Source organism: Prunus dulcis, chromosome 5, assembly GCF_902201215.1.
Source record: "Prunus dulcis chromosome 5, ALMONDv2, whole genome shotgun sequence".
Classification (NCBI taxonomy): Eukaryota; Viridiplantae; Streptophyta; class Magnoliopsida; order Rosales; family Rosaceae; genus Prunus; species Prunus dulcis.
The window spans coordinates 14,809,664-14,822,742 of NC_047654.1; the positions used below are offsets into that span (position 1 = coordinate 14,809,664).

The window sequence follows — 13,079 nt, forward strand, 5'->3', positions numbered from 1 at the left end:
ATCATATTGAGCCATCTATAGTCATGCTCTCTGTTGCAATCAGATATTGAGCCCATGTTTTCATGTCTACTACGCTTGCCACAACCACGGCATCTTCGGCCTTCATCGAGCCTACCCATCATTTTTTTAAGTCGTCTACGCTTGCGGCAGACACGCCGTCTTCATTGCAATTCCTTCGTGAGCCTCGTCACTGCTCACTGAGCCGTTTATTTCCTCCGTGAGCCTCGTCAACGCTCACCGAGCCATCATGTCTTTGGACAACCCACGACATCTCCAACAAACGCAGGAGGCTCTACACTAGCACCACTGCTGTTGACCAGCCACTGTGTTCATTGATTCTTTGCCCCTGCCTAGAAACCATCGATCGCTCGTATCCAAGCCATCTATCGTAATCTTCCTGAGAGCACCTTTGCAAACTGCTGGTCCTTTTTGTCTCTGTGTTGCCATCGCTTCTTTGCACCACGACAACCCAACATGAGCGTTCACTTTCTCTCCTTTGTTGATATATCAGTTTCTCTGAGGTTTCACATCATACCCAATTTTTTGTTTTCTTTCTCTACCTAACTTTTTTCTTGGCCAAGTTTGATATTTTCTTTCTGTCTCCACATCACTCAATTCTTCTTCTTCTTTTTTTGGCTAACTTTTTCGATGGGTCATATCCTTTTTTCGGTGGGTCATTTTTCAAACCAAAAATAAAAATAAAAGTATTTTTTTCACTTTCACGCCATCTTCTTGGCTTTGCTCCTTTTCTTTTTTTAATCTCTCTTTCATCATTATTTTTCATTCTCTCTTCTCTTTTTCCAAATCTCAACCCTCTACAAGCTTCAGATTTGAGGGGCAGATATGGGAGATAAACACACTGTCACACATCAGCTGCACACAGGCAGCTGCACACCATCATCAATAGCTTCCGTACAATTGCACTATCAACATCATCAATCAGTTGCACCAGCAACACCATCATTCAGCTGCCCCAGCAACATCATTATTCAGCCTCAAGAAAAGGCATCATCAACAACATTTGTTGCACATTAGCAACAAAATCACCATCGTTGCACATCAGCAACATCAACAACAGCCACCATACATGCAACATGCACTGAACATCAGCACAACTTTATTTGGGTGCTGCTTCCTTCAACTCACGACTCTCATACATCGTCAGATTTGAGAGGAGCAACAACCCCCTTTACAGTAGCACACCGCTGCTCCATTTGCCTCCAAATTTGCCTTCATTACAACAGTGACACAGCTGCGACACAGCTGCCCCCTTTACAGCAGTGACACCACTGCCTCTTTATCAGCAACCTTTGGGAGTAACACCTTTCACAATCTCTTGTGCAAGTTGGACGTTCTTGATATCCACCCTCCAACTTGAGGGGGAGTGTTGGAAATTAGGAACATTATTAAATTGTTATTTAGTTTCCTTTTATTAGTTGATTGTAATTGATTTGGAGTAGTCTCCAAGTAACCTAGTTCTCCTAGTTAAGCTTGTAATATCTCTATAAATACTTAGCCTTTTGGCTCTATCAATAACAACTGAGAATTATTCTTCTTAACAAAATCTCTAATTTCAAACAGTTATAAACATCTGAGGTCTGTTGGCCATCAGATCATAGTGATAAAGTAAAACCTTAATTTTCAATTATTTCATAACAGATCGTTCCATACACATTCGTGATAAGGAGTAATATTATATGCTATACTTATCACATTTTCATCTCACATTTCTATATTACATGATGTGACATGTCAATATTATATGCCACATTAATTAAATCAATGAAATGTATTTTAATTAAGACAATTAGAAAAACAAATATTGGAATAAATCATAAAAAGAAAAGAAAATATTAAATAATTTTATTTGATGTGGTTGGTTGTCCACCTCAGCTGCCACATAAGCTGGTATAGGGATGTGGTAAGAATAGCATTATTCTATGTAAAAATAATCAGATATTATATATATATAAATTCTGGCAAGCACAATTACAATCCTTCAGTTACACATTTTAACTAAGCCACTCTAAGATATTTTCTGGGTACCACTACTAGTACAACAAAGTAGAGTATATCTAGTCAGATGATACATATGAAGATTAGATGCATTCCTACAACTAATATCCTATTACAACAATAAGAATGATCATACATTTAGCAAACGCATTTCTACAGCAGGTGTGGAACCTAATCACAAGCCCACCAATTATGACTTGAAGAATTATCCCCTGAATTTACGTTGCTCTTTCGAAACTACTGCCGACCTGCATATGTAGCCACTCGGGATGTGAGCCTTGGGCATACTCCCTTGGTGTGTGCGAGCCAAATAGCAATCCTGCACCATCAAATGGCTGTGCACCAAGCTGAAACACCAGGTCAATTGGTAAGATCATATAGCATATACCTAAACAGAATTGTCTTTCCGTGCATTTAAAGAATCTCAGTTTAACGGAAATAACCTAGTGAACCTATGAAACAGTATAAATTATTGCAGCATCCAAAAATATTTCTCTTCGTGGGACATTAAAACCAATTAGTTCACAATCTTACTGCAGGACCTACATTAGTACACTAACCGTGACAGAAACATCCTCCACAAGAACTAATGAGGTCACACTATCTTTAGGAGAAAAGATATACAATGTAAACATACATTGTTCAGCATGTCAAACACATACACCAAATGAGAGTTGAACGGATGAGACTATAGACAAGGATAAAAGCCATGGTAATGGTGGTGGTGATGATGATGATGATAGAAAAAGAATGCAACCAAGCACTTTACACTCCAAGGGACACCAAAAACTAAGAAAATGTTGTTATTATCATGCTGTTATGCTTAAATGGATGATATGATATATTAATGTCATCATGGAGTTTAGAAGAGATTCCCTGGAATCTTCATCATGCATATAGTAAGGGTTAGATTATAGAAAACAATTAGCTTAGAAGGTGCCTTGTTGTCTGCTTATTCCCTTCAAAATGGCATAGAAATGCCCAAATACCAATCTTGAGGAGTCAGTAGCATAACTGTGATGCCCAACAGCCAAGTTTACAACAAGAACAGTCCTAGGAGTTGAATGAAATTGCACTGTTGGACTAAATTGTACTGCCAGTCAAGTTAGATATTATTTACCAAGACTACTTGGTTGACAGACATTTACATTCCTTGATGCATCGCTGAGATTGAAGAGTTGTACAAAAAAGAATCCCCAGACAAAGGGTTTACAATCTAAAAAAGCAGCAGGGTCTTTGAAAAAACTATTGAACCAGAAATAATAATGCATCTCTAAGATTATATCAAAAAATAGTTCCAAACAGAGTGTCAATGGCTTTTATGAAGGTAATAAAAGTACACCAGACTTACATCTTTCGAAGGAAAGGCTTCAATGGTGGGATTCATGTTCATCCTTGAATTGACTGCTTCAAGCTTCATTGAAAGGAACTACAGAATCCAATTAACAAAGTACAGATTCAGGTTTAACAGTTTAAAGGAAAACCATGTCACCAAGTGCACTAGATTAGAGTCAGATGGAATATATACCTCAACCTGGTGCTGCAGTGATTGAATGTAATTAATAATTTCATCAAGGACGAGTGCTTTCCCAATAACCTTTTCAGAAGAAAAGTACAACATATGAAAGGGGAACATGCTAGATAATTACCAGGACATGTTCACAATTAATCGAGTAAAGAAATCGGAAACAACAAATTACATAACAAAGATTCCCTAGCTAAACTATGTAGAACATACTACCTACACATGCTAAGTAATATGAATGACATAAAACCAACCAAACAACATACACTACCTTATTACATCCAGGAACCAAATCTTGGAGAAGTTTCATCCTCTCGCTGATCTTTTCTCTCCTAGCCTGCCAAAATGAGCATGGTATGCGCATGTTTCAATGGTGAATGGATCAAAACTGACTTACCAAACATGTCAAAGATAAAACGGAATAGGTTCATTATATAAAACATATTCCATATCAAGATCTAGAGAACTCCATAAAGAGCATGAAAAATTTGTTTGATGTTCTAGATACTAATATTGCAAATTCAAAAAGGACCAAAAGCGCATTACCCTCTCTGCTAGACTGTGGCTGTCAGTAGCTTGTCCCCTTCGTGCCCTCACATGGATAAAATCTTGCTTAGGTGGCTCAGAAGGTTTAGTGCTTTGTTCAGCTGGCTTGTTGTCACCAGCTGCTGAACTTTCTTCAACTTCAGCTTTCGAACCACCATTTTCATTTTGAGATCCTGCTAGTTTCATCCGTTTTCCACTGGAATCTTTCTGTTTGAAACAAACAGAAAAAGTTAAAAATTAAACATCAAAAGAGAAATTTAAGATTCAAGTAAACAACATATAAGACACAAACACCAATTAGAGCCTCAATCCATATCTGGTCTAATACAGCTTAACTCGCTAAAGATAACACATCACACCATGCTTGGATGCATTAATATTCACAATATCACTTCTAAATTACAGGGGAAACAAAGGCTATACAAGAACAACCAATATTAATTCTTTATAGATAGCTTACATAGCACAATCATAATTACACAAATTCACTACTTCCCTCAATTATTTACTAACAAAATATTCACTAAATTAAGTTAAAATATAAAGACCCGAGCTTAATTTTCATTCCATTTCTTATTACTTTCATCCATTTGCCTCAATTCAGCTAAAGAAAACTGACTCACACATCAAAATTCATTGCTTTAGTACTAATTTGCTCCATTTTCTCATAAACCTAACTCAAAATTGAGCCAAGCAATCAAATTTCACTTAAAAGAGTGAAATACGAACCAAGCCACTGGCACTACTTGTGGAAACCAGCTTAGAAGACTCGTCCTCAGAGCTCATATCCCTTCTCTTTCTTCCACCACCTCCACCGCTTTGCTCAGTCACGGTCGATTCCTCCAACGACCCATCTCTGTTCACGGAGCTGTCTCCAAGCCCACCCAAACTACCCATTCGGAGACCCAACCCGCCACCACTTCCACCGGGTTCACCGCTGAAGGGCCAAATCTCTGCCAGGCTGTACGCTGATGGGTTAGCTGCTGAGAAGGAAGACTCGTGGATCAGTGGAGGATCCATTTTTTCAAAAGCCCGAATTCATTCCACCCGACCTCGAATCCGAATCCGAATCCGAAACCGAAACTTGAGCTACCAATAAAGAGAGAGAGACAGAGAGAGAGACAAAGAGAGACAGATAGAGAGAGGGAGAGTGTGTTAAGTGTGTGTACGAGCTTCTGAAGAGCTTGTGAGAGTGAATGAGGGATTTAGTGAGCTGATGGGTTATTTAACAAGTTATTTAGAGAGAGAAAGATTTGGTCTTTAAAGAGAGAGAGAGAGAGGCATTAATGGATGATGATGAAAGTTAGAGAGAGAAAGGGAGGAACTGTGGGGGCAGAGAGAAGCAGAGTGTGATCCTTTGGCTGGACTGGGAGAGAGAGTAGTGCTCATTGCGCCCACTGTGCTTTCTAACCACGGGACAGTGAAAGCTGTAGCCTTTAGAGAGAGAGAGAGAGAGAGAGAGAAGCGGCAAGTTTGGCAAGTGGGTTATTTTATCCGAGGAGGGGATACAGAGTTATCCAGGAAAGCTACCATCGGCATATTAATGTACCCTCTCTTCTGTAAGAGACACGTGCCCAACAGCATTTTCCTGGTTTTTTTTATTTGTTTAATTTCCTGTAAGTGTTGCTTAATTGGTTGATCTAACAAGGTATGGGATCAAGTGCCTAACCATTACATTATTAGAAAGAAAGTGGGGTCAAAGAGTCCAAACCCATATATGTATAATACTTGCACACATCTCTAATTCAAATTATTTAGTTTCCCAGCGAATCACATAGTTACAAACTTCAACTGTTTTAGAGTATTTACCATATATATGAAATTTTGCATTCGATTTTCCTTCTATTAACCATTTACATTACAGATGTAATTTATTAACAGCCCTAATGACTTAACATGTCAAATTCCATGTAAATAAAAATTACTCTATTTAGAATAGTGCCTAGCTAGCAAGTACATTGTATGGGAACAAAAAATAATTTCATATGGAATAGTTCATGCCACATGCATTTTGTTAAAGTTACTGTTCATGTGAGAGAATTTTCAATTGGCATCTTATTCTGTCCAGAGATAAAAAATTTGGGTGGAAACAAGGCTTGGTGGGTTGCTATAGTGAACAATACAAACCCTCCAAATTAATTTCAAAGAATTTTGTGTTGTGGAGAAAGCTTTTTTCTTTTTTGCCTTTTTTTTCAAAGCTAAAATAGCTTAGAGCACCATCACTGCCTAACCCCCCCTTTCTTATTTGTCATTGCCTAACTTGCTTAGCAGAAAAATGATACTCAGCTAAGCAATTATAGTTACACTAGAGAAAGTGTGTTTGAGATTATGCCCAAGATAGTTTTTGCCAACCTCATCATGTGCCCTCTATCTTAGAATCTTGCCCAATGCAAAGCAAAAGTTGACTTGCCACTGTGTCATTGATGGGTTTGTGAGAGAGACTAACTCCCTCTTGGAGCCTCCTATTCCTAATCTGGATATCAAAACGTGCCTCATTATCATGGATTTGGAAATAGGGTTAATGACCCCATTTCATTATCATGTCCACTTCATATATTTGCACCTAACTGACATCAAAAGCGATTTCTATGCCTCTCTTGCTAAGCTTTCAATTTTTTGCATCAAGGGTTTGTGTCATGGCATGTATTGTTGCAGATGGAGCCGAAAAATTGAAATAAATGCTGGGAAAAACAGCTTTAATTTGATGTTTGGTAGAAAAGAAAAGAAAAGAAAAGACAAAAGAACCTTAGCGTAAACAATCAGTATTGGGTTAGTCATTAAATGACTGCTACAGGTCATTTGCATCCATTCAAAAATTGAGCCAAATGAGACATCATGTCAATTTTTGACAACAAAATTAGTAAATTATTTTTTACCATAGTAGTAGTATGGTACAGAAAGGTGGTATAATGGTTTTCTAAAAGTACTTGATATTTTTGCCTTCTTCCTCTCTTTTACAATTACTTTTTTTTTTCTCTTGTCAAATGGTAATTATCCCTGAATTACAGGAATGCTAGGGAGTCAAGCTCATATAATTAGTTGAGACCTCTACCTCTTCAAGGCTTCAAATTTTCATGAAGCAACGAACTTGGCTCTTTGCATAGTAGAATACGTACTGTGAGTTTTATATTGTTTTTTCATTTTAAAAAAAACCGAAGTTAGGAAAGAGAAGGAGGAAAAACTCACACACGAATACCATGTGAGGTTTATATTTTCGGATTAACATAGATTTTCAAACTAAAACCTAACGTATATGAACTCGTCAATATTATCTTTCGAATATGTATGATTTAGTGTTTGTTTGGTATTGTTTGAAATTGAAGTGGCTTCTTAATTTGGAAGGGGAAAAATAAACTTAAATAAAGAAGAAAACAGTACCACCATCATCCAACTTTCTTTTCTGTTTAGGAACTTCCTGTTCACTTGGGAAATTACTAGGTCAACTTTTTTCTGTCACCTGTACATGAACTGTTAGAACTTATTATTATCTGGTACATTTGCAATATACGTGGCTACTTTATCAATGCAGTCAAACAAAAGCTCTGCATTTTGCATGTGATGGCCGTAATATCTACCAGAATGGTAGTCGTGTATGCACTCAATTTATTTTGCTGAATCATTGTTCCTTCTTCATGTAACCAATCACTGAAGGGTTTGTCTGCAGAAATATCGTTTTTCATTTCTGTGCAATCAAAAATGGAAATTTTATGCCAATAGGAAGACTTGGAATTTTGCAGGGTCTTCAACCCTTAATTCAATTTATATGCCCACATCAAGATCAAATTTCATCTCAATGGAGGCAAACCCAGTTGCATGCTTATGACTTTGATCAAATCTATGGCCCAGTTAGTGCCACAGAAATGAATTTTGGGCTAGGACCCAAGTTTTAGTCAAAGCCCCATTGTTTAGATGCACAAATTGACAAGTGGTCTCCCAATTGCTTTGCTTGTGAAGATGATGCGGGAGAGGTGGCTTCCCTTTCAAAATGGTTCAGAAGCTGTTACAATGTTATTCCCGTTTTATACAAGTTTTTTTCGGCTACAATAAGAGGGTATGAGTGAGGGGCTTAAGTTGAAAATGTTGATGTTTAATAGTTGGATTGATCCCCTCACCCATACCCCATCCTTGTTGCATTTCCGATCCTACCTATCTACAGGCTTGCAACATCAGCGCTGTATGCCTCTGTTCTTAATTGATGGAACAGAAGGCCCCAATTTACAAGCAAGTTAAATGATTGATTTGGGGGAGGGGGTCCTAGAACTGTCTAAAGGGTTTGTGAGTGTAGCCTGTAGGGGCCTCTGAGTCTCTGACCAAACTACCAATAATATAAAGATAAAATACAAGTTTGGAAACAGGGCATATTTTATGACCTTTTTGGATGCTATCATTTGATGGATTAAATGCAGAATGCAAGTTTACTAATCTAAAAGGCAGGCGGTGATAGTTATAATGCACTGAATCTGAAGCATAGATCAAATGCCAAATCATCTCACATTAGATTAGATGGTGAAATCAAAGCAACAACCATGTAGCATGAGGTCCATGAAATATATCAACTCCTAAGCTCATGAGAAAATTCATTTTTATCTGGTGTGAAACTCAAATGCAGGTGATCCTATCATTCTCCTATGACCACTGATGCAAGAAGCCAAAAGAAAAGAACCAAAAGAAAAACACAGAAAAGCAACCAAAAAGAACATTGTGACACTGACAATTATATTATGATTTTATAACACTGATACATATAGACTTACAGGGCCAGAAGAAGGGATTTCATATTTCTCAATTAGACAAATACTAAGCCCCTACAAGTTACAACTAAGTAAATGTCTATGAACAAAAAGATGGGGAGAAATTTCCATCTCTCCTATGCTTTCCCTGCAATAACCATCAACCAATGTACAAGCTCGAAAGAATATAACTTATTTTTGAGCTTTCCAGAACTTCCTACACAAAAAATTCTTGAGCTTTCCAACTGTTCAGTCTGCTCTTTGTACCGTTGTCTTAAACAAGAGGACATACATTTTTTGATCCATTGAGAAATACAGAAACCCACTTACAGAGTGTGTCACAAAAGACCCAAAACTGGTTCCTACAATACAGTGCCAAGCTGGCCCATACACCCCATCAAATTCCTGCACAAAAATTGCACAACCCCCCAAACCATTCACTAATTAGTCATAAACTCATAAAACCCACATCACACCAGTAATCTCAACCAAATCAAAGTTTAAAGTCCTAATCTGGATAATTAAGCTCATAATAACAACTGTTAATACCTTTTTGAGAGTCAAAGCAAGAGTCTTGGAGGTGAACTTTTCCAGGCTATCATGTGTCTTTCTTGCACACTCAACAGCATGGATCTGCATAAATGGTGGCATATCAGCTGAAACAATTTTCACACCATAACTTGAAAGCACATCTGCCAATTGAACCTGTGAGCCAGAGAGGGATCTCCTTCTGCCACCGCTTGAGTTCAGTGGAACTGACAATCTCCTATTATCAAATTCATGCTCTTCTTTAAAACCCACCAATCCCTTTTGAGCTTCTTTCTTCTTCTTCACAACCTCCTCCTCAAATTTCTTCTTTTCCACATCTTTACTGGATTTTTGGGACTTGTCTTTGCAAGCTAATTCCTTTGTTGTCTTGCTCTGTTTCTCAATATTGGGGCCAACTGATTTGGGCTGAGGATTTGATTTAATGGAAGACTTGGAGGAACCCATTATGGCAGAAACTGACATGGCTTTGGCTTGCAAACGAGTGTCAGTGAGAGCTGGGAGTGTTTGTTGACTGTTGGGTCTTTGTGAAGTACGAACTCTATGACTGGTATTGACTCTAGAGCTGTTGCTGGAAATGGAAGAGGGTTTAGAGGGCATGGAAGAATCTAGGTTATTAGATAGGTGTTGAGAAATGGAGGGCTTGGTGTGTTTTTTGAGGGTGGGATTCATGGATGCTTTTGGTTCTGGTGCTGCTAAAATGCGCCGTTGGGTGGTCTGGTTAGCCATACTGGTTTTTTTTTTTGGGTGTTCGGTGGTGGGTGGATAAATCAGAGGAAATGGAGATGGAGGTGGAGGAGGTTATGTTGTGTTGATATGTTTTTGGAGTGTGGTCAGTGGTCAGTGGTGGGGTTCATTGGATTGGGACTTGTGTGGTGAGATCTGGTTCTGTTTTTTTTTGTTCTAACGTGCGCCGTTGGCGGAGGACAAGGGAGGCTTGGGATGTTTTGACCGTTGACTGCAACTATCTAAATGATCCTAGCTTTAGTGTGTATCCTAGGGCAACATTTGGGTGATATTGTCTTACAATTTTAGCATAGGGCAAGAATTTGCATGGGTACCCTACAAATCCTATTTGTTTATAGTTGTCACATGACTTTTGGTGCTTTTGAGAGCGTATTAATCGAACAGCCAATTATTGGATTTTTCTAATTTAGTTAGATCCCCTAGACTCAATAATAGAATTCATGTGGTGACTTTGATTGATCCTCGATTGAATTGATAGGAATATGAACTTGATAACCTTGAGAATCAGTGTAACAAAAGTCCAGAAAAATTATCAGTTGGCATCCGCCTTCAATACAGCTCAATTTGACAACCCTTTCTGTTGTTGTTACAATTTGACAAGCTTCATTAATTTACAAAGATACTATGATCGAAAAAAGAAAGGAACCCAATTGAGACAGGCTTCTGATCCTTGAAGTCACCAGAATTTTGAATCCCCTACGTGAATGCAATGGATGGCTTCATAGTTGTCTAATGTTCTTCATTCCATCCCCACGATCAACCTATAGCCCCATGGTAAACAAAGGGAGTGCATAGCACAAATCTAATTCCACGGACTTGGCAGCCGAGCATCTCTGAAAGCAGAAGTGCCGCCAGACGCTGCAGGGGATGGAGAGGATGCCATGTAGTTTGTTCCTGATACAGATAATGTGGGAAGAGTTGCAGGATTCCCCTGGTGCCCTGCAGGAGCAAAGCACGATGGACTGCTGCCAGTAGCCCCCAAACTCACCCGAGAGGGGTGTGGAACCTGCACAAAAATTTGATACCCGAAAGTGAGTTCATGAATAGATAGCAGAGCAAAGAGACATTAATTGCAAAGTACTTCCTCATATTTTTAAGAAACTCTTTTTTTTCCCCTAAGAAAACTACATTTGCAAGTCCCAGACTTGACTTAAAGATCCTTCGTTTATAAGCTTTCACAAGACAATTATAAAACCATCAACATGGTAGTCAACACAAATGAAAGCAAAATCGGAACATGCACAAACACTTCACTGGTACCATAGAAATTGTAGTAGGAACCAAAATACATTACCACATTGTGCTGAATATGAGTTGGCCGTCTGAGAGGAGACTCTGAAGATGGGGATGTGCTGTTCATCCGGAAGATATGGCGAGAATGAAAGTTATGATTCGAATGCTCATCACCTTCACACCCTTCCATCTCAAGATTCGCCTCCGAGCCCAACCTAGCAGCAGCATGCCTAGTCATTGACCCGGAGTCATTTGTTACATCCACTTGAAGTGATACAGATGGGCGAACCACCATTCCTTGCATACTACTTCGTCTCTTTAATTCCTCCTCCGCATTTAACATCTGTAAAACACACGAACCAACTCCTTAGTATTGATCCTTCCCAATGTAACATAAAGATACACACAAATGAATCACGAGGCCAAAAAATTACCTGCTTCAAGACTTGTACTATAGTATGTTTCCTTTGATTCAAAACTTGCAGCTTCTCCTCAACTTCTCTTTTCCTTTTTTGCTTCTCATCTAGCACATCCTCTTTGTTATGTGCCTATCATATAAACAAACAATAGTAGTTACTAAACATTGCTCAAAACTGCGCAATAAAAAACACTTGATTTTGTAATCATAGTTCAACAAATCAAATGAATGCTTGGACTTGCTTTCTCAATGCGTACATAGAGTTAAGTTGTTTTGATTTGGTAAGCATTAAGAATCACAACTGGAACTAACTCTCGTTTCTTTCTACACACATTGATACTTCAAATTCAAATTTCATAATCCAGTGTAAGAACAACATAAACTCATAAACACCCAATTCGAAAACAAAATTCTACTAATTCATAAAACTGGCAATTCTTGCATACCTCAGAATTGGGATTTTCCTCTTCATCCACTTTCTCAACCTTCACGGCTAGTGAATTTACACCGACATCCACAGCATCGGAACCTTTCTCAGGCAAATCGGGTTTAAAAGCAGGAGATGCATCGGACCCATCAACGGGTTTCACCGTAAAATCAGCACCGTCCGATTGTTTCTCATCCTTGTCGACCCCAGAAGGCCCAGCTTCGCAATCAGCAACAACATTCTCCGGTGCTTCGAATTTAATCTTGGGGTGTGTCAAAGTGTTCATCTTTGGTGCTTCATTGAGCTGTTCTGGAACAAAAGAAGGGTTAGGGTTAGAGGAGGTGGCGGGGAGGGTGGAGCGGACGCGAGAGAGAGCTATAGAGCGACGGGTTAAAAGGGATTTGAAGTCCTTGAGAGATATTTTAGGGGTTGGCATAAGCCATCGACGAGGTACGTCTGGGACTCTGTGAAGGTTTCCTCTGTACAACGAAATTGCCACCATTTTAGTAGGCTCTATTTTGCTTCAATCTCTGCTTTTCTGCTTTTGATTTTAGGTTGTTGAATTTTTTATAAGAAGAAGAAGAAGAAGGAAAGCGTTTAGGTGGGTATTATTAAAGATAATTAATAAGGGGTTTATATAATAAAGCAAACGCGGGTAAAACAATTCTACGGATGTCTTTTATTTTATTTTATTTTAGATGTTTAAAATGCAACAGAAAAATGTTTTAAAAAATTAATTAAAGTGTGGACAGTGCTTATTAGTTAATTATATTTCGTATTAAAATAATATCAACAGATCAGAGTGGCGCAGCGGAAGCGTGGTGGGCCCATAACCCACAGGTCCCTGGATCGAAACCAGGCTCTGATAGATTTCTTTTTTCTTTTTCTTTT

At 38.6% G+C, this 13,079-nt stretch overlaps 3 protein-coding genes and 1 non-coding gene across 5 annotated transcripts; 1 reads left to right on the forward strand and 3 right to left on the reverse strand.

Moving 5' to 3' along the window:
* Positions 1-1,941: 1,941 nt before the first annotated feature.
* Positions 1,942-5,575, reverse strand: LOC117628230 (transcription factor bHLH79). The gene is made up of 6 exons (XM_034360630.1): positions 4,817-5,575; positions 4,088-4,294; positions 3,813-3,878; positions 3,545-3,613; positions 3,368-3,445; positions 1,942-2,363 (listed from the first exon to the last, which is right to left on the reverse strand). Exons 1-6 carry the CDS (start codon positions 5,105-5,107, stop codon positions 2,235-2,237), a joined length of 840 nt encoding a protein of 279 aa, XP_034216521.1. The 5' UTR covers positions 5,108-5,575; the 3' UTR covers positions 1,942-2,234.
* A 3,211-nt stretch (positions 5,576-8,786) lies between these two features.
* On the reverse strand, positions 8,787-10,295 carry LOC117627993. 2 transcript variants are annotated; one of them, XM_034360328.1, is made up of 3 exons: positions 9,523-10,295; positions 9,367-9,450; positions 8,787-9,222 (listed from the first exon to the last, which is right to left on the reverse strand). In XM_034360328.1, exons 1-3 carry the CDS (start codon positions 10,090-10,092, stop codon positions 9,067-9,069), a joined length of 810 nt encoding a protein of 269 aa, XP_034216219.1. In that variant the 5' UTR covers positions 10,093-10,295; the 3' UTR covers positions 8,787-9,066. The 2 variants fall into 2 exon arrangements, with proteins under 2 accessions (XP_034216219.1, XP_034216218.1); XM_034360327.1 differs by having other exon boundaries at positions 9,367-10,290.
* A 256-nt stretch (positions 10,296-10,551) lies between these two features.
* On the reverse strand, positions 10,552-12,801 carry LOC117627735. Its single transcript, XM_034359961.1, has 4 exons — positions 12,208-12,801; positions 11,778-11,891; positions 11,405-11,686; positions 10,552-11,116 (listed from the first exon to the last, which is right to left on the reverse strand). The coding sequence occupies exons 1-4, from the start codon at positions 12,688-12,690 to the stop codon at positions 10,913-10,915; spliced, it is 1,083 nt and encodes a 360-aa protein (XP_034215852.1). The 5' UTR covers positions 12,691-12,801; the 3' UTR covers positions 10,552-10,912.
* A 183-nt stretch (positions 12,802-12,984) lies between these two features.
* TRNAM-CAU lies at positions 12,985-13,056 on the forward strand. Its single transcript has one exon. It is a non-coding gene; the product is annotated as a tRNA-Met (tRNA).
* Positions 13,057-13,079: the final 23 nt, after the last annotated feature.

What these genes read in the sequence shown, in the direction of transcription:
- LOC117627993 (XM_034360327.1), bottom strand. Translation starts at nt 10,092, where the DNA reads ATGGCTAACCAGACCACCCAACGGCGCATTTTAGCAGCACCAGAACCA. An exon ending in TTGCTTTGACTCTCAAAAAG is followed by an intron (nt 9,223 to 9,366) that starts GTATTAACAGTT and finishes ATTTTTGTGCAG; the next exon opens with GAATTTGATGGGGTGTATGG.
- LOC117628230 (XM_034360630.1), bottom strand. Translation starts at nt 5,107, where the DNA reads ATGGATCCTCCACTGATCCACGAGTCTTCCTTCTCAGCAGCTAACCCA. An exon ending in CAAGTAGTGCCAGTGGCTTG is followed by an intron (nt 4,295 to 4,816) that starts GTTCGTATTTCA and finishes TGTTTCAAACAG; the next exon opens with AAAGATTCCAGTGGAAAACG. An exon ending in AAGCCTTTCCTTCGAAAGAT is followed by an intron (nt 2,364 to 3,367) that starts GTAAGTCTGGTG and finishes CTGGTGTTTCAG; the next exon opens with CTTGGTGCACAGCCATTTGA.
- LOC117627735 (XM_034359961.1), bottom strand. Translation starts at nt 12,690, where the DNA reads ATGGTGGCAATTTCGTTGTACAGAGGAAACCTTCACAGAGTCCCAGAC. An exon ending in TAGTACAAGTCTTGAAGCAG is followed by an intron (nt 11,687 to 11,777) that starts GTAATTTTTTGG and finishes TGTGTTTTACAG; the next exon opens with ATGTTAAATGCGGAGGAGGA. An exon ending in CTCATATTCAGCACAATGTG is followed by an intron (nt 11,117 to 11,404) that starts GTAATGTATTTT and finishes ATTTTTGTGCAG; the next exon opens with GTTCCACACCCCTCTCGGGT.